Below are 24786 nucleotides of genomic sequence, written 5' to 3' on the forward strand. Positions count from 1 at the left end.
TTAGTGGGTTAAGCCGCTGCCTTCGGCTCAGGTCATGATCTCAGGGTCCTGGGATCGAGTCCCGCATCGGGCTCCTGCTTCTTCCTCTCTCTCTCTCTCTGCCTGCCTCTCTGCCTACTTGTGATCTCTCTCTGTCAAATAAATAAATAAAATCTTTAAAAAAAAAAAAAAAAAGAGGAAAAGCAAGAGGGTTTGCGGTCACAAGAATTCCTTCCAGCTTCCCAGCCTCTTCCCCACAAACCTCTCTGCACCCGAGTGAGGTCACCCCCGCTCCACCCGCCCCCGCTTTCCCCTACACAAGCTGTTTGTCATTTCCCAAAGCAGCTGGCGGCCCTCTCCCGCCCAGGCACCCACTCCATCCTCTCCAACGGTGCCCGCTCCCACTCCATTGTGGGAGGCGCCCCGTGCGTGGTGTTTCAGTCCCATTGTGATTGAAATTTAGGTGACTTCCACGCTGTAGTAAATGGCTCTGTGCCTTTGCGCAAGGAATTCCTTGGAATAAAGTCCCAGAAGGGGAATTACTCTGTCAGAGGTCATATGGGCTCTCCACAGAGTCACCCCGCCCGGCCTGTCCACTCTCTTGTCCCCAGAAATTCCCCTGAGGGGGCCTCACCACCAAGCCCACCCATGAGCTGATGGTCATTCATTCATTCATTCATTTGTGACCTCCTCCTCCATGTCGGTGCTAGGGATTCATAGAAGCCTTCAGGAGTTGCAGTCTTCAGTTAAAACGTCTTCTGTGAAATCCCCTGGGACACACACACCCCCACACACACACACACACTCACTCACTCACGGGGCCTCTGCCGCTCCTGGGTGCCCGCTGTGGACGATGAACTGTCTGCGAGTCTCTTTGTACCGGAGACACATGTACACACCCTCCAAACAGATCTTGTTTTGTCCCTTGTGGCAAAGGGGGTCCTCCCTCCATTGCAAGAGACGAGGCCCTGTCCACCCCGATCACACCGGGGCTACAGGGACTCGAGTCCCGGGAATCTGGAGACAGTGAGATGGCAGGCAGATGGTGCCAGCCTGGGGGTCTCGCGGGGGAGCTGAGAATCAGAGCCACATGCAAGGCAAAGTCACAGGAGAGCAGAAACAGCGTTGTCTGTCACGTGGGCCTGGGCCTGGCATGCAGAGAGGGTCAGGGACTGAGGGCAGATGTCCCGGAGAAAGGCCAGGAAAGACGCCCTCTCTCCTTGCAATTAATTCCCGGGATATCCACCTCTGACAGGCCCCAGACAACAAACTCTGTGTATTTAACCTGGGCCAAGAGAGGTTTGATCCTTCTGATCTAACACCTTGACCCTGACGCTTCCCTCGCCCAGCTGTGGGCTCCTGGGGCAGAGACGGGGCGGTCCCCCTCTGCTCCCCCCTCTAGTGCTGACACCTGCCCACACAGCTGTCACCTGGACCCTGTGAGGAAGCGCCAAGCCCATTGTCCCCTGGAAATCAGGACACTGAGGCCAAGAGGGTCCAGTGTTGGCCAAGAATGACAGGATGGGGTTTCACCTTGGGTGTTGACTCAGAGTCCATTGTGGCCAATGTTACTGACTCATTCCCACGTCCCCTCCACTTATATCCGGCTGTCCCGAAGCCCCAGGCCAAGCCCTCGGGTAAGGTGTGCACCCTGGGTCCCTCTGGGTCCTAGCAGTGGCAGGGGTTAGGGGAGGCACCAGAAGCGTTTCCGAGAAGTGGGAGGAACACAGGCAGGACCACGCTGCTGTCCCCTGCTGGGACCTGGAGGCCATGGGGTAGTGAAGAAGGGGCGGCTGCCCAGTTGCCCTGGGAAGTGCCGGTGGGTTATTATCCTTTCTCGGCTCTGCAGGGTGGGAACAGGGAACAGTGTGTCTTAGAGGGGCACACTGTGGCTGAGGCTTTCCTCAGTTAGAAAAGAAATAGGTTTTCTCCAGAGGTATTTTGCAGCCTCGTCCCCGCCCATCACCGCGACAAGAGCAGAGATACCTCGAGGGAAGACGGGAGCATTCAAGGTCCATATGTGACCCTTGTGCTCAGAGACCCAATCTGGATGCATATCTTCACCACTCATGGGCTCAGAATCTGGGGCTACTTGCCCGGTGTGTGTGTGTGTGTGTGTGGGAGTTCCAGATGGACCTGTATCCTGGTACCCCCGGGGGCTTCTCCCAGGCCCCCTGTTGGGAACATGTGATGAAAACTAAGATGGTGTGACTCAGGCGCTGGGGGACAGGGACTCTCGGAGCTGAATGGTCCTCTCCAGTGGGTCAGAAGATGCCGGCTGAGAGCAGCATATCCAAGTGGGCTCTGGGAGGAAGGGCTGCTAGCCAGCGTGGGCTTCAGTCCCCTTTCCCTTGACTGCAGTGCCCAGCACCACCCCTTCATTCCCTCGGGACAGCTGGTCTCCAAGGAAGGAAGCCAGCAGAGCAGGTTCCTGGGAACCCTGTGGGCTGGCCGCCTTCCTTCAGGGTCCCAGCTAGTGCTGGACAAACCTCTCATGCTGGGTTGGAGGCTCCATCTGGATGGAGATCAGGGTCTATCCAGCAGCAGGAGCCCCGGGAGTGGCAGGGTCAGGGTCAGGGAGCTTCATGGGCTGGTATTTGGGTAAAGCCAGCATTCTTGGAGAGATGCGACACGGGGGACCGGCAATTACAAAACAAGCAATTACAAAACGTAGTGTGCTGACAGCCGGTAGATTTTGTAGCTTCGGGAGGGCTTCCTGGAGGAGGAAGCTCTGCAGACACTTTTGTAAAACTAGTTGGCACTCATCCAGGAAAGCCCAAGGAGCTGGGGAGGGGAAGGCATCCAGGCGGAGGGCCCAGCATAAGCAAAGGTGGGAGGAGGAATCACGTGAGTCGTGTGGGGTACGGTACGGTGGCTAGCATGAGGTTTTGAAACAGGGAGCAGAGAGTAGGACGGAAGAACGGGCAGAAGGCAACTGATGTCAGGGAGGAAGGACATCAGAGACCATCAGGGGGCAGGAGATGAAATTCTCAGGACTTGACGCTCAGTTCCCTTGGGCTCAGGGTCTGAGCGCAGAGAAGTAGAGGCCAGGGCAAGTCCCAGAGCAGACGAAGGCTTCAGCCTGCCGGCAGAGCCGCACTGAAAGCGAAGGGCAGGAGGCCTGGGGAAAGCAGGCAGCCAGGCAGGCCACTGGGCTCAGAGCCCGGGGGAGGGAGCGGCCCCCACAGCTATTAAACCTGGTTACTGATTGCAGAGCATGTAGAAACTTCTCTAATGATGGCCACAGGCTGTCCCCAGAGGCCTTGCTTCTGGGTGCCGCCAGTGAGCTCCAGGTAACAGAAATGCCATTAACACAGAGCCGCTGTCCTCAGAATCTGCTTTCATGTTCCAAAGACAGAAGATAAATGGCCCTTATCATTTTTATGGAGCTGGTGTCACCGACAAAGCCGCACTTGGAACCACCAGAGCCGCTTCTGTCCTGTTTATTAGGCACTTCAAGACCTTTCTCCAGGAAGAAGACGAAACTGGTCTGAGAAATGACTCCTTGTTTAACGTGGTCCGATCCCACGGGACCCAGGCAGAGATGCTCTCCACTCCGATCCAAACGGCAGGGCAAGTCTGAGCACTGGGGCCCTGGGCCTGGCTGGGGTGATGGCGCTGGGCCCCCCAACTCGCTCAGGGGCTCAGCTCGCAGCCAGCAGCTCCCCAGGAGGGAAGGGGAGGGCAGGAGGGGAAAGGGCGCTGGCTGAGTGCAGGAGCCTCACTCCAGGGCAGGGCGACGATCTGATGATGGTTGCTGTCCAACAGCGGGGTCCCTGGGCTCCCTGAGTTCAGGAGGAAAGCCGGGCCCAGTCCTGGCTACAGCCCCATTGGCAGACTGGATCCCTCCACCGGGCGCCCCCTCTGCCAGGAGGGCCAGGCGCCCGATCTTGACTGGGTGAGGCTAATGGGGCATCTTAGAGTCACCCCAAACTGGGCACAGTCACTTGGGGTGTGAGCTAGGCGTATTTGGGGACCTCTGTGAAGGTCAGGACAGGAGTTGCAGAGCTATTTCCACGTTCCAGACAACTTAATCAGGACACAATCCGTTCTCTTCATTACAGACCGAGGTTCTTGTCCATCTTTCAAACTAATGAGAAATCTTGCGTGGACGTGTTGGGCTTCCCCCGCCCCCCCCCACCATCTTTCATTACTTTACCCCAAAGCCTTGTCTGAATACAAATCTGCGGGGGGGGGGGCCCCCCCGCTTAGGAGCCCATCAGCTGCACTGCGGGGTGCTTTACCCCAGATCGCTTAGAACTCCGGGGAGCCCAAGCTCACCCCAGGAACCGGGGCAGCGTCCATGCTTGTACTTCTCGCCCATTCCCTGTCCCTTGTCCATTCCCTGTCCCCACTCACTTTCACGGGCGAATAAAACTCCCACCAATGAAGAGTTCACATTCCAAATGCTGCTGTCAGCGGGCAAGAAAGTTGCAAAGGTTGTTTAGCGAGGGGAGGGTGGGGCGTGGGGGGAGAGGCGGAGGGCAGGGGGTGGAGGGGGAGGGCAGGAGGGGGAGGGGACACAGGCCCTGGTGGCTGGTCTGGGAGGAGCCTGGAGGTGGTCAGGACCAGAGGCCGGATCAGACTGTTCAGGGAGAGGACGATCAAAGCAAGCTGTGCTAGGGGCCAGTGGAGACCTTCCCTGGAGAGCCCCTGCAGGGGGAAATTTGTGTTTTTTACCCAGAGAGCCCGTGCTGGGGCTTGGAAGGCGCAAGGCATATATGGCACCTACCAAGAACTAAACAGGACCAGGGTTTTACATAACCTTAGCTCCCTGGACACTAGGCGATCTCACTGCAAAATGCGGAGAACAGGTCCCCGCCTCCCAGGGCTTCATGAAGACCAAGGGAAATGGCAAAAGCCCGGAAGCTGCCGAGGGAGCTGGCAGGTGGGAGCAGGCCCTGCGTGGGGCCCTGCAGCCCGTGCATCCCAGGCCCCCGCACCACCTCCCGGGCGTCCCCAGCAAGCACAGCCTGTGCCCACCCAGGCTGGGCACTGAGTCAGAGCCTGAGTCACGGGCTGTTTCCTCCAGCGAGGAAGCGCTCCTTGGCACACGCAGTCCAGTTACTCAGCAAGTGACCCTGCGTGGGGACAGCAGCTGCCGCCTAGGGAGGCGAGGGAGGGACTGTGAAGGCGGAGAATAGTTTGGGGAAGCTCACACGGCTCACCCAGGAGACCTAGGAGTCCCAAGGGGCAGCATGCCTCCCCGGGCTCCAGGGTGCGTCACAGAGATTCCTGGAAATCTGGCAAGGTCGACCTCCCAGGGCTTACCCCATGGGTCAGTCCGTCAGGGACCCCAAACAGCTGGGCTCTGGAGTCAACTTGCCCCATTTTTGAATGCCTGCCCTAGTGCCTGCCCATGGGCCAAGTGCATCAGGAGAACAAACACCTGCCTTCAGGGGAGAGGGGCCCCACGCTGCACTGCCATTCGGCCTCAGACCAGTGTCCCTCGTGGGAGCCCCGGCAGCCCTCCGGGCTCCGGTGGGGATTGGGGGGCCCAGAGAGAGGCGGGCAATCACACCGCCGGTTCAGACTTCAGGGAGACGGTCTGGGGCTGACTCTGATGAGGACACCCCCCACCCGGGGCCAAGCGCCTCTCCCACGCGCACCTCCCACACCAGGTCGAATCACCTGCATCCAAGAAGGCAGGCCCATCGCTTCCTGCCAGAACTGGCTTCCAGCCTCGACAGATTTCCTAGCCAAGGTTTCGTTCCTGAAACTCAGCTGCTTCAACCCATGACTCCCCTGAACCGCACTCCGCAGAGCTCCCCCTCCAGGGTTGTGCCCTTCAGAGCCCTGCAAAGGGACTCATCTCTTGGCGACGAAGGACAGACCACGGGTCTTCTTCATCTGGCCTCATAAATCAGCCCCTGGGCACCCGCAGGCTCCCCACCCTGCCCCCTAACCCCTGAATCCTCTGGGTGCTTCTCCGGGCAGGGTCAGAAACTCCAGCCCTTCCCAGGGGTGGGGCGGGGGCGGTCGCTCCCCCCCCCCCGTGTGCCCCGCACCATCTTCCCTCCACCTTGGGGGACAAGGGGCTCCCAGCTGCTCCTCCGGAGCCCAGCCAGCCGGGACCTGTCAGCTGCAGCTCCTGTCAGCAGGGCCTTCTCCTGGAACGGGGATGTCTTAAGCTCGTTGGGACCAATTGTCCGTGGCGTTCTGCTCACTCCAGGCAACTGACAGCCTTAGTGGAGAGGAGGGGCGAGAAGAACTGACAGCAGGACCGTAGACCAACCCCCACGGGGCATAGCCTTCAGCGTGGAGACTGGAACAGGTGCATCAGGGGCAGGAGCAGGGTGGGGTGGTTAAAAGCCTCCCAGGACCAGAAACCCCATGTTTAGAGACAGCGCTTAGGCAGGAGTCCCGGGGGAGCCCTATGTAACCGGCGCAAGAGGCAGCAGAACCAATAGGAGTCCAGTGCCAGGCCTGGCACCCTCCACAGGCAGCCCTTGGGAAGGCCTACTAAGACGTAGAGATCCAGTAACTCTGGTGAAGAGAAAATTGGTGGGGGGTGTGTGTGTGTGACTGACGTCCTGAGTGGATTACTCTAAGGTTCATAAAGTCATTTAGGTATTCAACTAAAATTGACTTAGCATCTGCTCTGTTCTGAGCAGGTAGCAATGAAAACACAGTCCTTGCTTGATGAGGCATGCATGCCGGAAGGCTTCCCGGAGGAGGCATGTTAACCCTGCAACAGACTGGAGAGACTTGGATACCGTTAGGCTTGGGCAGTTCCTCAAACTTTGGTCTGAGACAAGCAGCACCTGGAATCTTTTGGAAATGGAGGTTCTCAGAATACATCAGTCACTCGGGGGGTGGGGCCTTGGCCACGTGAGCCGGTGACAAGCCCTCCAGGTGATTCGGTGAGAACCGCCCAGTGTGGGGACATTCCCACACCGAGGGAGCCAATGTCCTGGAAATTCTCTCCTTTGGCCACTGTCCAGGTGCCCTGTCATCCTACAGATTGGGCAGGAGAAGCCCAAACATTTGTGAACGAATTCGATATTTCGTGTTTCTTCAAAAAGCATCAAAATAATCATCATGGTGGGCATCTGGGTGGCTCAGTGGGTTAAAGCCTCTGCCTTCGGCTCAGGTCATGATCCCAGGGTCCTGGGATCGAGCCCCGCATCGGGCTGTCTGCTCCGCGGAGAGCCTGCTTCCTCCTCTCTCTCTCTCTCTGCCTGCCTCTCTGCCTACTTGTGATCTCTGTCTGTCAAATAAATAAAATCTTTAAAAAAAAAAAATCATCATCATGGGAAATACCAGAATCTCGCTGACATTTTATCCATTCTATCCCCCTTGCTTGGACCTTATTCTGTAAAATCACTGCCCCTTTGCTCCTGTTCTTGCCTCTGGGACACGCGCCCCCCCCTTCCTCCAGGAGCCGCTGGGCTTTAGATGGGGATCTTGGCAAGGGCCCTGAAGAACTGCACTCACTCGCCTTTGTCTGAAGGTGTCTTCCTCCCGTTTTACTCGAAACTGTTCTGTTTTCGTCTTCGGTGATATGACGTTCCGGCCTCTGTCTGCCATTCAGGTGTGGTTCATTTTGTCTGTTCCCTCCGGCTTCTTGATGAGTCTTCTGCTGTCCTGCTGTCCTGGCTCCTAGTGCAGAATTTTTTCTTCATCCCTCGCTTGGGATTTATTATGCTTCCTGGCTTGAAATTCACATCTTTTATCAATCCTGGAACATTCACCGCTATGATCCCTTTGAATCGTGACTCTGGTCCATTGTCTTCTCCTTCCTGAACTCCAGGTGGTGGGCCCCATTTCTTTTTTTTTTTTTTTAAGATTTTATTTATTTATTTGACAGACAGAAACCATAAGTAGGCAGAGAAGCAGGCAGAGAGAGAGAGAGGAGGAAGCAGGCTCGTCTCTGCTGAGCAGAGAGCCCAATGCGGGGCTCGATCCCAGGACTCTGGAATCATGACCTGAGCCGAAGGCAGAGGCTTTAACCCACTGAGCCACCCAGGTGCCCCAGGGCCCCATTTCTTTTTGCTCGAACTTCCCACCTCCTGACCTGCGATTCCTCTTTTCCGTATTGTTTTCTTCTGTTCTGCTTTACGCATTCTGGTCACCGCTTCCGCCCCATCTTGTCCCTCATTCCCTCCTGAGCGGAGTCTATTTGCTGCCATTCAACCTAGCCATCCAGTGGGTTTTATGTCTCAGTTATTCCATTTTTCCATTTTTCTTTCTAGAACTTCGACTTGGCTCTTTCTCATCTCTCTCTGATAACGTTTACATCCTTTTGATCCCCCCTTGTCTGTGGTCTCAATCCTTCTTTCTTTAAACATTTTTAACCCACTGATTTTTATTCTAGTTCGGATCATTCCGATGATCTAGTCTTTGATCTAGTTTTGCAGGTGTGGTGTGCGCTGACCATGAGTCATCGCGGATGGTTGGCCTCTGGGTTTTCGTAATTGGAGACGGCAAGACTGATGCTGCACTTCGGGGACCCCGGGGGACCCAGAAGAGGAGAGGGTGGCCCAGCCATGTGCAGGGGAATCTGCCAACCCAACATCACTTTAGAGTCATTCATTGGCTTGGGGTTTTCTGGACCACTCAGTGGATGAGTTTGAAACCCCTGTCCCCAGGGAAGGTCAACCTGTGTTGACACACTCTTAGGAAGGAATCTATCTTTATTTACTGCAGAACAGGACAAATGAGTGTCCTTGTCTTTCTTTGCTGATAGTTTGGTTTTTAGAGGTGTCCCTTACATTGTGCAAATCACTTTAAGCTTCAGTTGGAGGGGAGGGGCTCACTTCCTACTATCAGTCATTTATGAACTCAAGACCAAATAAGGTCTTCGGTTCCCTACGTTGCAGTAAAAATCCAAGGTTCTAGGCTCCTGTTCAGGGCAAATGCGTCGGGGGGTGTCCCCAGAGGTCAGCATTTGCTTCCTATTCTGGGGTCGGCTCCCCAGTCCTTTCTGGTTCTCAGGAACTTCCCTTCCTTCCTTCCTTCCAAACTTAGCTGTGCATTGAATAAGGTTTGTGTTACCTATTCTTGCATTTTCAGTGTTTTCCAGCCAGAGAGTGTCCTGTCTCCCCATCCCCTTGCCCCCAGTAGGTCTGACTGGAGCAGAGCTCTTCACCAGACCCTTTCTTCTTCCTTTGGGGCTCACAGCTAGACCCTATCCCCGGTCCCCACCTTGCAGCTACGCTTGGTCACATGACTGTGTTCTGGCCAGTGTGGCCATATCAGGGCAAGCCCCGGAAAACCGCCCACACGATGCTCAGGGTGAGGACAGCAGAGCCCCACAACGGATGCGTCCGCATCCCGAGTCCCTGCGGAAGGGACCATCCACCACTGCAGACAATACATGAGCGGGACTGGGGGCTTTAGGCACCGTAGCTGTCAGCAGGAATCACTAACACCCCAGGCCACCACGTTCTCAGAATTCAAGTCCCACTTAACAATTGTTCCGTAGTTCTCGCCATTATACACATAATCTTCTCAGAGCTTAGGGACTTGAGGGTTTAATCTGGCCTGGCTCCCAGGAGGCAGGACTGCCTGTCACAGAGGCAGGGGGGGCTCACCGGCATCGTCGGGGGGGATAATGGCCTGGTCCTTCTTCCCTTCCCTGTCTTGTCAGCACGTGGGGTCTGGCCCTGGGTCTGGCCCCCGAGCCCCCAGACCGCTTAGATGTGGCCCGGCTTTCAAGGAAGCCCTAGGTATTGAGGACACAGAGGCAGACACAGGGGATCCCAGGACAAGGGGATGACAGGTACAGTGGGGCTGAGGTCAGGGGCTGTGGCCACTCAGGCAGCAGCCCATTCAGGCTGAGCTTCTAGAGCCTGTCCAGCTGGACCAGCGATACCGACGAGCAAACTGGAGGCAAAGAACAAGGGAGGCCTCTCGGGGCAGCCCAGCCCACCTGTCAGGGAGACCCCAGCTGGCAGTGCCTCGAGGCCTGCCCTATGCTGGAAAACCTCACCTCCACACACGGCACCTTGCACAGCAGCTTCTGGAGTCTTTGCCTGGCAGCAGGTGACATTCCCAGGTCAGAGTCTACAGTGACATGGCGGGCCAAAGGACAGGCATCGGGACCCCTACCCTCTATGAGGTACAACCCACAGGGACAAGGAAGGGTCCCTGCTGGGAGCTGGCAGGCACACTGTCCTCTCTCACTTGCTGCCCGTCCTCCTCGACCAGACCACGGTCTCAAGAATTGCAGGGGCTGTCCCTGGCCTTCAGCTCATTGTCACTCACCTATAAGATGGCAACTCGGAGCATCCCAAAGAAGAGGAACAGGAGGAAAGCCGTGGGAGCCAGACCGAGGGTGTGTCTGATCCCACGGACAGGTTCAGGGCAGGTGATGTGCGGGGCTGAGTCCGGGAGTTTGCACCCTTGAGGACAGAAAGGAAGGGAGGGAGACCCTGCTCAGGCGGGGAGGACAGCGGGGAGCTGGGACAGTCCCCAGTGAGCCTGCGGAGTGGACAGGACCGGACAGGACCGCCAGGCAGCGTTGGGGGCAAGGGAGGGTGGAGCTGAGGAAAGAGGCTGAGAATTGTTCTAGAATGTCGCACCCGCCCCCCAGCTTGACTCCCACCAACCCCAAATTAAACATCCGAGCAGGCCCTGCAACCCTGGGAATGGCAGGAATAAAAGGTAATGGAAGGCAGAGGCAGCCCACCTGACCTCCCTCCGGGAAGAGCCCCACTGAGAGGGGCGGAGAGGTGGTGCATGACCTCAGGACACTGGGCTGTTGTCCCCACTTCACATTCACTCCAAGGCTACCCACCCTGGAGGCCAGGTTCTGGGGAAACAAAGGGCCACTTCAAAACCCATCATCTTCTCCTCCCCGCCTCTCCTCGACCCACGCTCTGCAGGATGTAAATCCCGGAGCGGGGAGGGAGCCTGAGCTGAGGGAGGGAATCACGGACCCAGCTCCATCCATGGCCCCTGATGGAGCCCTGGGGCGCAGGGTGTGGAGATCCCATCAGCCCATCAGCGCCCAGAGTCCTTGCCATTTCCCAGTTCCCTACAGCCTGGACCAGCCTCTGACCTCGTGGGGACCTACTCTGGTCACCACCCTACATTCCAAAAGGAAACTTCTCCTCCCCCTCCTCCTCCTCTGGTTACCCAGGTTTGGAGTAGAGCCTCTGGGTTTTCAGGATTAAAGAGCAGTGGGAAAGCTGTGAACACAGGTTAGCCCACGAACTGACTGTTAAGAATACTCAGAAGGCCACAGACACCTGGGAAGGATAGTTTATTTTCCCCCGTAGTCTACTTACGATCCGCAGAGCCAGCCAGAAGGAACCGAGCCCTCCGCACTGGCTCATCAGGGCTGGAGTCCTGGCGGTAGGCTCTGGGCAGGTCGCTCTGCTTCTCTGCGTTTCCACTGCCTTGACCACAGAAGAGGGAACAGTGACACCCACTTCTCCAGACTGACGTGAGGGTCAAGGGCCGAGAAGCCCCAGGTACACGGGAAGTGCATGACCAGCTTCCGGTCCCTGGGTCAGCCCTGCAGGTGGGCCTCTTGTCCCTCTGTCCCTGCCTGGAAATGCTTGTGAGGACATGGGACACATAACAATAAATGTTATTCTGGGGGCGTGGTGGGGTGGAGGGAAACATCAGAGTCATGGGTCCTGCTATTATCCTCTCCTGCTTCTCTGAACTGGAGGAAACATGGGCTGAAAATGCATATTTGTGGGGACTGGTGCATGCCGGGAAGTGTTGCCAGGGCCTCCCTGATACTTTCAGGAGGAGGCGCCCCAAGGGTTTCCTCTGGAGTCGGGGCTGCGAATGGCCTGAGCAGCCTCGTCCTTGCGAAAGGGAAGACGGAGGTGAGGCCCTGTGGAACCCAGTGGGTGGTGAGGCAACTTCACCTCCACGTGCGGGACCCCACTGCATGGGAGCGAGGCACCCAGGAGTTCTGGGCAGGTGTCTGAGCCTCTCAGGGAGGGCAGGTGGAGCCAAACAGTGCCTCCCGGCCATTTGTATCTCTATATCAGAGACTGGGAAACTGAGGCACAGAGAGAAAGGACACCCCCAGGCTGACACAACTCAACCTTTCTGAGGACTCAGACCCGGGGAAATCCCAGCTCTGCCACTTGGCTTACTGCATGACCCTGATGGAGTGCCTCAGTTTCCCCATCTGTAAGTTCAGACGCATCATTGCTTTCCTGTGCACCAGCTGTAAGAATGATGTCAGGCCCATGAAAGAGCCCCACTGGGTGTCTCGCACAAAACCGACCTTGATTACAATTCCTATCCAGCCACAATGCTACTATTTGAATTTTCTCCCACGAAGCACTCTGTATTTGTTAAATAAATTATTTTCTCCCAACATTTTACGATGAAAATTTCACACACGCAGCAATGTCGGAAGGATTTTTAGTGAACTTGCTTTATCAATATCTACCCATTGTGCCATCTTATTTTTTTTGATGCCCTTCAAAACAAACTGAAGACATCAGTCCAGTTTCCCCTAAATCCTTTAGCATTTGCTGTTTTGGATGTGAAATTTACAGACAATGAAATGCACAAATCTTGAAAGTCATTTGATTTTTGACAAAGGCATATACCCGTGTCGCAGAAGCCCCCGTCAGAACAGAAGATGTTACCATCATCCCGGAAAGATTCCTCATGACCCTTGTCAATCAGTCGCACCTCTACTCCCAGGAGGCCACCACTGTTCTGATTTTTTCCCACATTAATTTGTCTGCGGTAGCATTTCACATACTTGAAGACGTGACCCCGTAACACAGTACAGTGTGTACCTAGATCTGTTACCAACGGCTACAAGACAAATCACTGCAAAGTTCAGCTGCTTAAAACAACACATTTCTGATTTCACTGTTTCTGAAGGCTTGACTTGGTCCTCTTTGGGTTCCTACAGCTGTACCCGGCTTGTGGCTGGGGCCACAGGGTGGCTTCCGGGTTCGATGGGGGAGACCCGCTTCCAAGCTCATTCTAGTGGCTGTTGGCAAGCTCAGTTTACGGAGGCTTGTTGGGGGCCTTCTCCCCCCAGGCTGTTGGCCTGGTAGGCTCTGGGCAGGTCGCCTCTCCATAAGGCTGCTCACAACACGGCAGCCAGCTCTCATTAGAGAAAGTGACATCGGACAATAGAGGACCGGTCTAGTGAAAGCCAGAAGCCTATTTTGTGGCCTATTCTCAGAATGACATCCCCGGAGCTGAACTAGCTCAGGTGGGAGAAGTGACCCTCATTTGGTGGAAGAAGTGACCCCCGTTGCATTTGCTATTGGTTGGGAAGAAGTCACCAGGTCCAGCCCACACGCAACGGGAGGGCACGACACTGGGGCCTGGGGACCAGGAGACACGGTAGCTGTGAACTGGCCGAGAAGCTGCCTACAGCACTCTCAGGTGGGACACCGTGGCCTGCCCATCACCAGCCAGATTAGCCCTGGTGGCAGCTCTCTCTAAACGTACATCCAGCTCTGGGAAAAGACCACAGTGCCCGACCTGGGTCTGTGTCCCTCACCGGCCATGCAGGAAGTTGCTCCTCCCTCGCCCAAAGCTGACCAGAGCCTTGATGTGCTGACCTTTGCCTCTGCCTTCCTCAGGAAGAAGTGCTTATGGGGAACACCCCAGTGGGGTGCCCTGGGGCAGGGGTGAGGCGCTCACCTCCTCCTGCTATTAGCTGGAAAGTCCTGGTGGCTCTGTTCATCCAGGAGACTGCTTGTCATTGTCAGCACCAGCACAGCGGGCTGTCCCCTCACTGGCCCCAAGAGGGTGACTCTTCTGGGCCCTGTTCACTCAGTGGCCTGATGGCAGTGGGCTGACGGGCTGATGACTCTTGTCCTGACTGCCTGTACCTTCACAAGAGACACAGGAGGCAGGACACAAATCACCATGTGAGAACAGAGCACAGAACCAGATCCAGTCTGTGACCTGCCCCCGGCCTCGCTGGGCAGGAGAGCAGGCTCCCTCCCGGGGACTGCGAGCTCGGAGAGCCTGGACTGGGGGTTCGGTCCGAGCTGTGCTTTCTGTTATTGTAAATAGGAGGGAAATGGCCACAGAAGGCAACAGAGGGGACCAGAGGACCAGACGGAGAGACAGATGGACAGAGACACACAGACAGGAAGGGAGGAGTGAGCACAAGAGAGCCCGAAGGACAAGGGAAGGAAGAGACTGAAACGGAGCCAACAGAGAACGTCATCAGCCGCACCTGGGGGGACCCCCCCTCCAGCACCGGACTCCTGCTGCCACATCCTCCAGGGGTTACACCTTGGCCGAAGATAAGGAGACCCCAGAAGCCGCCAGCTGGCCCCCTGCCCTGCCCCAGGCAGCAGGAGCTGGCTTGGGTCCCCCGGCAGCTGTGCAGAGGGAAAGGAGACCTGATCACCTCAGGATGGCCGCGTGCGCGCAACAGGTGTGGACGGAGGCGTCTCAGCCCGGGAGCTCAGAACATAAAGAACCACTTCTCTATTCTCCCAGAATCAAGGCCGTCACTCCTGGGGCTGTTCCCACCACCCAGGTTTTGCCTTGGGCGGATCACTGGCCCCTTGAGCCTGTGGAACTCCATGACTCAATCCTTCTAGACTGCTGGTTCTCGGCCAGGAGGATGCTCCCCGCGGGGTCAGACCACAACCCAGTCCCCTACCCGCATGGAGCTCTGGGCTCATCTGCTGGAGGGGCTGGGCATGCCTCACCCTTCCTCCCTCCCCGGAAACTCAGCAAGCTCCGCTTTGGGCTTTTGGAAATAAAAGCCAGGAGGTGTTGAGCACCATCAGGGAAAGCCACACACCGCCCCTGAGGCACAAGAGTGTCAAAAACCCAGGGAGGGGAATGGAAAGAGGAGGAGGCCAAAAATCCCATCGATGAGCTCCCCACGAGCTTGCCTAGTATTTGCCCACAATCACATCCAAGGGAGGGGCTGCACGGGCTCGAAGATGGTGCGGCAGCTGCAGAAAGAGCAGGGCAGCTCCACCAGGGACTGGACAGGTACTGGACAGGGACTGACCATGTGGCACAGCGATCCAACTCACGGCCGCGCACACAAAACCCTACCCACTGGACTCAAGCCCACAGCTGTGACAGCCTGACTCCTCGCAGCTGAAGGTGGAAACTCCCCAGGTGTTTCCCTCAACAAAGAACCAGAACCTGGCCCGGCCGCCGGCCAGTGATCATGCAGCCGAAAGACGGAAGGAAACCGACGTGCAGTCCGCGGTCCGACGCGCGTGAACCTTGAGGACCTGATGCTCAGTGAAGTAAGCCAGTGGCAAAAGGACGAACCCCAGGTGATTTCACTTCCAGGAGTCAAGGTCAAGGAGACAGAAAGCGGGATGGGGTGGGGGACGGGATGGGGAGTTGCTGGGAGAAATGAACAATTTTGGAGATGGATGCTGGTGCCTGTTGCACAGGGGTGTGAGCACGAATGCCTCTGGAGTGTGAACTCAAAAATGGTTACGATGGTAAGTTTGAGGTGTATTTTACCCCAATACAAAAATATACAGGGCTCATTCAAAAACACAGTGAGGAGCTGAGCAAGAGTCAGCAGAGCGTGCGGACAGCCTGGAGGGGCAGGATGTTTCCCGACGCGGCAAAGGTGGGGCTTGCAGGCTGAGGACCACAGAGCCCGGTGAAGGAGGCGGGACTCAGGGGGACGGAGAGGAAGCCGCACTGATGGTTGGGGGCGCGAGGAGGCTCAGAGCATCCACGAGGGAGCCTCGCCTGGGTCGGGCAGGCAAGGACAGGGTCAGAGGGCGTTTCCAGGCACAGAGTCAAAGGGGACCTAAGGTCAAAACTGGCAGAGAGACCATGAGCAGCCTCCCAGGGCAATGAGGGCGGACGTGTGGGTGGGGTGCAGCTCACCTCTAGCACCCGCAGCCCTGGCAGGTCCCTTCCCCTCTCGGATGGGCTTGCCAGATTCAGCCAACAAAAATTCAAATTTCAGATAAACAACAGATTACTTTTCGGTGTCCATGTGTCCCCAGTACCGCACACTTCCATTAAAAAATTATTTGCCGTTTAAAATTTAACTGTGAAGGGGCACCTGGGTGGCTCAGTGGGTTAATCCTCTGCCTTCGGCTCAGGTCGTGGTCTCAGGGTCCTGGGATAGAGCCCTGAATCGGGCTCTCTGCTCAGCAAGGAGCCTGCTTCCTCCTTTTTCTCTCTGCCTGCTTCTCTGCCTACTTGTGATCTCTGTCTGTCAAATAAATAAGTAAAAATCTTTCTTAAAGTGATAAAATAAAATAAAATAAAATTTAACTGTGAAATTCAAATTTAACGGTGAGTCCTACGTTCTCTGTCCTCTCTACCGTCTGAAGGTTCGCTGACGCCTCCGCACGGCTGTGTCCGTCTCCTCCTTCAGGCCTTGGCTACCCCTGACCTCCCGAGAAGAAGGACCCTGCCCCTCCCCCAGTCCCTCCCAGGCTGCGAAATCGCTCCTGTGTCTGTTCGCTCTTTATTAAACGTCCCCCCATGCTGAGATGCCGGCTCACGGGGGGCCGGGACCTGTCACTACATCCCAGCACCTGACACAGGCCTCCCACGTAGCCTTGCACGTAGACGCTCAACCAAGGCCTTCTGGAAGGGATGTCTCCTGGAGGGGCAGTCGCGGAGGGGAAGCGGAGGATGTGGGGGCCTGCGGGCACTGTGGCTTTGCCGAGTCTGCCCACCCTGCCGCCTCCAGTTGGGGGCTTGTCCACCGTCCTCTGCGCCTCGGGCTGCCTCTGTCCAGGAAACAGCCTTGTCGGCTGCGCCCTTCCCCACAGGACCAGCCTCCCGTCCATGCAGTCCCGAGGCAGCCGCGTTCCCATGGCAACGGCAATCCGAGGTCACAGCGCAGGCAACTGGAGGAGGCCTCCCTCCTGGAAGGCCACCACCGAGTCAGAATCTGATTCTCATTACAGCCATAATAGTTGCTTTGCATAATGGTACGTGCATTACTGCCTAACATGCCGGTGCTTATTTGGTTAAAATTCATGAATTCAGGTCAAAGTAAAAAGTGCTGATGGCTGAAGTTTGTCCTTCCCTTCAAGAGTTCTTGGGTCGTTGTTTTTTTAGGTTGTTCTCTCTCCTTGGCAGCAACTTGCTTTTAATCCCATTATTAATGGGTAAGGGAGAGGAAAGCAAAGCAGCGCTCTGCCCCCCGGGGGCCCTATAGGTGACGGTCACCCCTGCACCGCCTCCCCGTGTGACCCAGAGCACACCATTCTGTCTCTCTGCACCTCAGTTGCCTCAGGTAGAGAAATGAGGGACGGGTTTAGATGGTTTTCAAAGTCTCTTCTGCTCTCAAAACACAAGCACGCAGCTGACATTTGCTGAGTCTCGGCCTGGCACCAAGTTCTGGGCTGGGAGGAGGGGCTGTGGGGGCTGCCGAGCGGCTGGGACTCAGTCAGGAGGCAGAGAAAGCCATGGAGCCGCAGGGGAGGCTTCCTGGAAGAAGTGACATTTGAGATGAGGCCCGAAGGGATATTAAGAGTTAGCCAGGGCCAGGGGAGAAAGGGAACGGGGGAGGATAGCTAGTGGCCTGGTCCTACAGAACCCCGGGTACAGGCTCAGGTGTTAAAGGGCTATGGCAGAGTTTAGGCAGAGCTGGGAGAGAGAAAGTAAATGGGTGCCCACTCAGCCAAAGGGTGACCACCTGTGTCCCCCAGTACTGGTCCCACCAGCAGCGGGGCCCGGGCCCCGTGAGTGGGGCCCATGTGGATGGAACCGCAGGCAGGGCCACACCGGAATCTCCTCTGTGGTCCCAGCCCCCGGCTGGCTCAGGACCCGCAAGCTGCCACTAGTCACTTCGTTGTCCTCACAGGGACTGGTGGAGGGGACAAAGCAGGGGGGAGCCTGAGGCCTCTGGTCCGTCAGCTGAGCGGGACCCCGCACACCTGCCTCTCCTGACCCGGACCTGGGCCCTCCCCGTGGCTCGCAGCCGGGCGCGGTGACAGGCAGAGAGAGAGGCGTGGGCTGGGGAAGAGCTGCGGGCTGGGCGGCACACAGGGGGCCCTCAGAGGGAGGCGAAGACCCAGGGAAGGGCAGCCGAGGACAGGTCTGGCTGCCAGGTGGCGTTTGGGATACGTGGAGTCTGAGGCACCAGGCGGGGGAGGCCAGCAGCTCTGTCTCAAGGGTCTGGGAGAGGAGGGTCTGGAACCAGGGGGCTCCCCCAGGAGCCAGGGCTCCCCGGGGACCTCTAGGCCCGAGATCGCCAGCTGGGTAGTGAAACCAGGCCTCACAGCTGAGGAATGAGGTGCGGGGTGGGCCGCAGGCTGCCCCGGGCCGTGTCGTTCAGACAGGCCTGGGCCACACTCGGACTCGGGCCCTGGCCTGCTCTGTAGAGGGCCTGCCCTGTCCAGCTTCCTCCTGGGAAAATGGGGGTACGATCCCTGTCTGGGTAAGGGCAGGCAGCCCAGCAGCTCGGGCCAGGCCTGCTGTCGCAGACCCAGGCATCCCAACAGGTGATCCCACACTCAGGAGTTCCCGCTCCGCCTCCCTCCCGGCGTCCCGCCGCTTTGTCTCCAGGGAGGCAGACGCCCCCTTATCCCACTAGAAAGGCCTCTTCGGCCTCCCCCTGAGACGCCCGGGACAGGAAAGCCCAAGGCTCTGAGCAGGCTGGCAGTCACCTGGAGCGGAGCATCTGGGTCCCTCTGGAACCTGGACGGTGATTTCTCAATTAGCTCCAAGAGCAACAGCAGGGGCGAGAGGTCAAAGGGTAGCCTTAGCTCCCCCCATTCTCCAGAGTGGGCGGGGCCCCAGAGATGGAGGTGTGGCACTGGAGGTATACCCCAACCCGAGGTCCCTGTGTCCCTGCCCAGCCATGCCACCAAGGAGAGAAAGGACACATAAGGGGGAATGGGGGTCAAGAGGCCCAGACGAGGTGGTGGGGACGGGTAGGCCCTCTGGCCACCAGCTCAGATGTTCTACTCTCACAGCCCTTTGATGCCCACTCTCCAGACCTCTCTGGGCCTCTTGCCTCACCTAGGAGGGCAGCAATGACAACAGCCCTTTCCAGGGACAAAACTCCAGCCCCGGTGTATTCCCTCCTCCCAGCAAGTGCACAGCAACCTTCCTCGGGCACTTTGTCCCTTTCCTGCTCTTAGGCAGGTGTGTCACCCCCATCCCTGGATCCCAGTGCTCAGGCCTGGCCAACTCCGTGGCACATACCCAGGCAAACCGATGAGAGCCCATGGACTTGGCTGGACTGTCAGGGAGGGAAGCTTTCATCCATCGAGGGATGGATAGACAGGCCCTAAGTGTGGGTTGCCGGTGGCCACTAGAAGAGGAGAGCAGTAAATGTAAAGGGAAGCAGATCCAAGAGGCGAAGAGAGACTGTGTCCTAGTGACATAGTTGGAGCGCTTGATCTGACTATACCTGAAGCCAACTTCTCTCAAACCACTAAGTTATTTTCTTCTTTTTCTTTTTTTCTTTCTTCTCTCTTTTCCTTATCTCACTCTCTCTGGCTTTTTTCTTTTATTGTTAAGCTCATTCAAGTTGGGCTTTTGTCTTTCAGCCAAGAGAATCCTAATAATACCTAGAATATGAATTTCATTAACAGTGCCAAGAGTGAGTCAACTATGAATTACTCCCGTGTGACCCTCCCACATAAGCCCAGCATCTTAGCCACAGGACCAGAGCTCCTGCTAGGCTACGCTCAGAGCTAGGCTCCGCCTCCTCCCCAGCGCAGCAGACCCCAGCCATGAGAGGACCCTTTCTAGGTCCTAGACACCCTAAGCCCGGCAGCTGGAGCCTGATGGAGAACCTCTCACCACCCCACCCCAGGAAACCCCCAGCTCAGCACCCAACCCACGAAAGAAAGAAGAGCACAGGCACACGGAAAGTTTCTGAAATAGGCTTCTGTGTTTTTATTCAAAACAACATGGTGGCAGCTGCCACTTGGTTTCTCTATGCCTCGGCCATCTGGGCCAGCAGGGACCAGTGCCGTCAGCAACTAGGAGGGAAGTTCATTCACACCGTAGAAACTGTACAGCCACTCAGAGTGTGATAGTCACGGTGGCGGGCCCGGGCTGAGGGCTTCTTGGAGGTGGCAGCCTCTGCCTCCTCCCCAGGCCCTAGCCAAGCCAGGCTCCACCAGGAACACTGATTATTGCACAAAGACAAAAAGAGTATGTGTATCTGGGCTAAAGAGCGGCTTCTAAGACCCCAAGCCCTTACACAGCGCAGCAAAGAGGGCCAGAGTTGGCCCTAGAAAACAGAAGGCTGGAAGGGAAGGGTCTGGGGGGAGACAGGCCAGTGGGCTGGTACTGTGCACGCTTCATCCTTTGGGGAGCTACCAGGGGCAAAGACGGTTGGGCAGGGGACAGGAAGAGCGTTTGGCCAGGGTGGGCCACGGCCCTATCGGGTCTCGCGTCCATCTGTGCAGATGCCTGCTAGCCACCACTCGGCACAGCCCTGCAAGCAGATAGCTTGGGGTATCCAACACCAAGTTCCCCTCTCTCCCTGGGGCCAGATCTGTGGGATTTAGGGTACTTTTGTGCTTTTGTGATGAAGAGGTCACAGGGTCAGGAGGGCAGAGGAGCCATTCAGCCAACCCCCATTCATTCTGGCTTGTCCTAGCCAGCCGATCACGGCTTCCCGGACCCCCTAACTCCTATAGCTCCCAGAAACAAAGCCCAGTGCCTGGGAACAGTACCTGGAACGCCCCTCCCAACCCTGGGGAATAAGCCTCTTCTCCCACAACCACAGCCCCTCCCACCCCAGAGCAAGCTTCTCTCTACCTTCAGCCGATCCCACTTCTAGGCTCACCCCACTCTGTCCGGCCCAGCTTCGCTAGGGCCAGTCCCTTTGCTTAGACCATCCTCACCACGTGTCTGCTCATTCTGTGACCACAAGGCTGAGAGTAAAAGGATGGCTTCATGTCGCGCACACCAGGGCATATTCCCTGCCCAGGCACCCATCACCTGGTGACGCTGGGAACGTCACTTCTCTGGACTGTGCCTAGCCACAGCCGTGCACACTGCTAGAGGCTGCCCCTCAGATGAAGAAAGACAACACCCAGGCCCGGAAAATGGACGCTGTTGAGAGTGTCACAGACCAAACCCTTGAACCCCAATCGGTCCTCTACTCAGACTTTCTAGGTCCCAGGTCCCTCTTCTGGTTCCAGCACACACGTCCCTCCAGGAACGTGCTGACTTGCACACCTAATGTGCGTGTGCCCTCCGCCCCTCCAGCCACGATGGCTTGGGCCCAGTGCCTGGCTGGGAGGGAGGGTGAGGCCGAGCTACCCGGGGCCTCTTCTTCCCCGGAGGAGCTCCCCCCGTCCCAAAACAGCAGGGCAAGGTATGCTGCACAAGGCTCGCGGGAGCAGGAAGCTTAGGATTTGGGCCCAGCCTCCCCCAACCCTGCTGAGGAGCTGCCAGGAGCCGAAGAGGACAGGACCCCAGGTCCGGCTGCTCCCTGAGAGGGAGGGCTCAGGCAGTCCTCCCACTGGAGGCTGCCATCCTGGGAGGGGGTTCAGCGCTCGGGCATCTCCTCGCTGTCTGCACAGCAGTCCACCCTCCACACTTCCAGGGGAGGAGAGCCAAACTCCGGAGGCTGAAGGGCTGATGTAGGTCTGACCTCCATGCTGGCCCAACTCCATGGGGCCAGCGGAGACCCACATGCAGGTTTTGCCTTCTGAACCCACTCCTTCTGACCACAGGGCACACTTTTTCATACCCCAAACACCCAGGTGCTGGCTCCCTACAGAATTCCAGGGCATTGAGGTATCCCCAGCTGGCCACTTCATCCACTCCAGGACTCAGTTTCCTCATGCGGGAAGTGGGCCTACCCACCTTTCCCCACTCCCCACACCAGCTCTGAAGGGCTCTGCAGACCACAAAGGCTGAGTCACTCGCTGCCTCATGCCCAGGCCCCAAGCGCTCAGAAGGTCCCCGGAGCCCATGCAAGCTGTCAGCCCTTCAGTACCACTCACCAGCCCGGCCTGAAGGCAAGTTTCTTTAAGGTCAGGGTTTGGGAACGAGGACAAGGGCCCCCTCACAGGGCCCCACTGAAGCCATCCGAGGGAAACTCACCAAGGCAAAGGACCCGGGTTATTGCTCGAAGTGTAGCATTTCCTGAACTGGCAGCCTTTCCCACCCCAGGACCCCATGGGTGTGCAGACCAACGGCCTCGACCTTCACCTTCCCAACCGGCTTCTTTAAAGTGACCTTAAACCCACTCACTTCCGAAGACTTCCCCTTGACCTAAGCAATATCTGTGGAATCATGGGTTCGGTGTACGGTTTATTTCTTAATAAATACTGAAATAAATGCGTAACTATTCAACAAAAAAAATACCCATCTGTGAACCCATTTGGGAAGCACAGCTAGAGTAAAACCTGATCTGCAGCCTGGGAAAGTGGTGGCGGGGGGAGAGCGAGGCTGGTCCCAGGACGAGGCAGGTGCCCCCATCTGGGCTTAGAATCCTGTTGAATCTGCTTTCCCCTGAACTCCACTGGAGAGGGGCAGACCTGTCCAGGGGCCCGGGGCAGCATGACCGCCAGGAATGACCATGGCTCAGAGCCCACCTGGCAGATAGATAAAAGGTGGCGTGTAATGGCCACCACTGACTGCATTAGCCCAGGGTACCCGCAGTGGAGCCTAGCGGGCACAGACCAGGCTGGTACCCTTGACTTCCAAGCTTCCGCATGCCCTGCTCAATACCCTTTACCCTTCCTCTCTCCTGCTGCCTCCATGCCTGCCCTTGGCCTCCCTGGGGGGCAAAGCCATGGCAGACTACCCCCCCACACCCCTGGAAGTGCCCTGCCCACTGGCTGAAGACCCTGCCCAGCCTTGGAGCTACCCTCCACCCCCCACCCCTGCCCTAAGAAAGTACGACTATTCACCCCTGGTTTTCCTAAATAAAGACATCTAACTGGTTGACTAAGAGTGTGCTCTGGGGCATCTACAAAAGACTGTTCACGACAACTAGACAGTCAGGAACAAGACAGACACCCCAATACGTGGGGGGAGGATCTTAGCGGCGTTTCTTCTTTAAAGGAAAAAAAAACGCACCCTGAATTTCACCTCTTCTTCTGAGCCTGTCTCCCCGGCCACAGTAACTTCAGAGGCCTGAGAGCTTCTCCCAAGCTACTCCCAGCCCCGGGGCGGGGGGAGATACCAAAGAGCTCGGCTGCTAACGCCCCAGCTGGACCATCCGCCTTGGGGTAGGTCTGGCCTGGGTCCGAAGCATCCGGCAAAAGCCCTATATCTGGGCACCAGCCCGCAACCCCCCCACCTCCAACTGTAGCACTTTCTGGAAATCATAAGCTCTCAGTAAAAAAAATAAATAAATATATATGTCTGTCTCTCTCTATATATATGCATATATATATGTATATGTATATGCACGGGAAGGACCACGGCTGGGGTCCACAGCCAGGGCCACAGCCAGGGCCACGGCCCCGGGCCTCGGCGAGCCCAGACCCTGCTCAAGGCCACCCTCTCGGTGGCCCGGCGCTGGCTGGCTGGCCCCTGCGCGACGCCCAGGTTGTGGCCAAAGTATTGCTGCCTGCCCCCTGGCTCCTGAGGTAAAAGACGGTGGGACGGGGCGCCCGGCTGGGCCCCTGCGGCCCTCATCTCTTCCGCTTGCTGGCCGCGTCGGCCGGCTGCAGCTCCGCCGGGCCCGGCTGCGGCTCGGGGGGCGCCGAGGGGGCCCCGCCCGCGTCCTTGCTGCGGTCCGCCGCCCAGGAGGGGCTCCGGGCCAGGCCGCGGGGCCGGGCGGGGTTGCGCGAGCGGCCGGGGCCGGGGCCGGGGCCGGCGGCCAGGCTGCTGGTGCTGCTGAACCTGCGGGCCGGCGGGAGTCCCGGCGGCGGCGGCGGCGGCCCGAACAGCGACGTGAGCGACAGGCTGCTGAGCGTCTCCGAGTGCTCGCTGCCCGCGGCCCCGCCGCCCGCGCCGCCGCGCCCGCCCGCGCCCTCCTCGTCCGAGGGGTCCATGGAGTCGTGGTGGGTGCAGCCCGGGCTGGTGGAGCCGCCGCTGCTGTGGCTGCGCTGGTGCGCCCGCAGCCCGCGCAGGCTGAACAGGCCCCGGCCCCGCAGGCTGAGCCGGCGGCGGGCGGCGGGCGACAGGCCGGCTCGGGGGCCCGGGGTGCGGGCCGGGGGCCCCAGGGCGCGCCGGGGACTGTCGCTCAGGGTCAGGCTGTCCTCCAGCGTGGTCTGCAGGCTGCCCGCCGAGCTGCTGCGGCTGGCCTCCAACGACGTGTCGCTCCCTGTGGCCTGGGGGGCGGTGGGGGGAGGGGTCGGCAAGGCGGGGGCGGCTGAGGGTCCGCAGCAGGTGTCCCCATTCTGCCCCTGGGGCAGGCTGTCCCTCCCAGAGACACAGGCACAGCAGCCCCTCCGATGCCTCGGGAGCTCCCCTCAGAATGCACCCAGGACCCCAGGGCCCTTCCGCTACATCACCACCCATCCCAGCTTAGGGGTGGCCTTTGTCGGTGGTCACTGGCAGTAGCCTCCTGCTGTGATCCCTGCACCGCCGCCCCCCCCCCTTACTTAACCCCCCTCACGTGGTGGCCCAAGAACCCCATCCCAGCCCTCTGGGACCTTTCTTCTCACCATCCTCCCCTCGCTCTCCCCCTCCCCCCAGGACCCCTCAGCCCTGGCCCCAGGCTGCTTGGAAATCTCTTCCCCGGGCATCCATGTACCTCACCCCTCACTGCCTTCCCAGCGCCAAGAACTGCCCCCCCCCCCCCCCCCCGTCCCTTCCTGGGGCAATCTTCTCCCGGCCAGGTATCACTCTCAAATAGATGATTTTCACGCACTTACTTTGGCTTACCCTCTCCTCTCGCACCCCTGCAACACATGCACTGAACAGTACAGCATAAGCCATGGGGCAGGGATTTTGTATCTGTTGCCCCCGAGCCTCACACACAGCCAGGCACCTAGCTGGGACCAGCAGCTGGGCTAGCAC

General features: G+C 58.0%; 1 protein-coding gene across 3 annotated transcripts in view; it reads right to left on the bottom strand.

Moving 5' to 3' along the window:
- Positions 1–19726: 19726 nt before the first annotated feature.
- The window catches only part of CACNA1I (calcium voltage-gated channel subunit alpha1 I), a 114612-nt gene continuing 109552 nt past the window's right edge, over positions 19727–24786 (bottom strand). For all 3 annotated transcript variants that reach the window (XM_059401966.1, XM_059401965.1, XM_059401964.1), the window contains one exon: positions 19727–24095. In XM_059401966.1, coding sequence (XP_059257949.1) covers positions 23454–24095 — 642 coding nt within the window. In that variant the 3' untranslated portion in view covers positions 19727–23453. The remainder of the gene's footprint in view (positions 24096–24786) is intronic.

The sequence above is a fragment of the Mustela nigripes genome, chromosome 6 (genome assembly GCF_022355385.1).
Source record: "Mustela nigripes isolate SB6536 chromosome 6, MUSNIG.SB6536, whole genome shotgun sequence".
Classification (NCBI taxonomy): Eukaryota; Metazoa; Chordata; class Mammalia; order Carnivora; family Mustelidae; genus Mustela; species Mustela nigripes.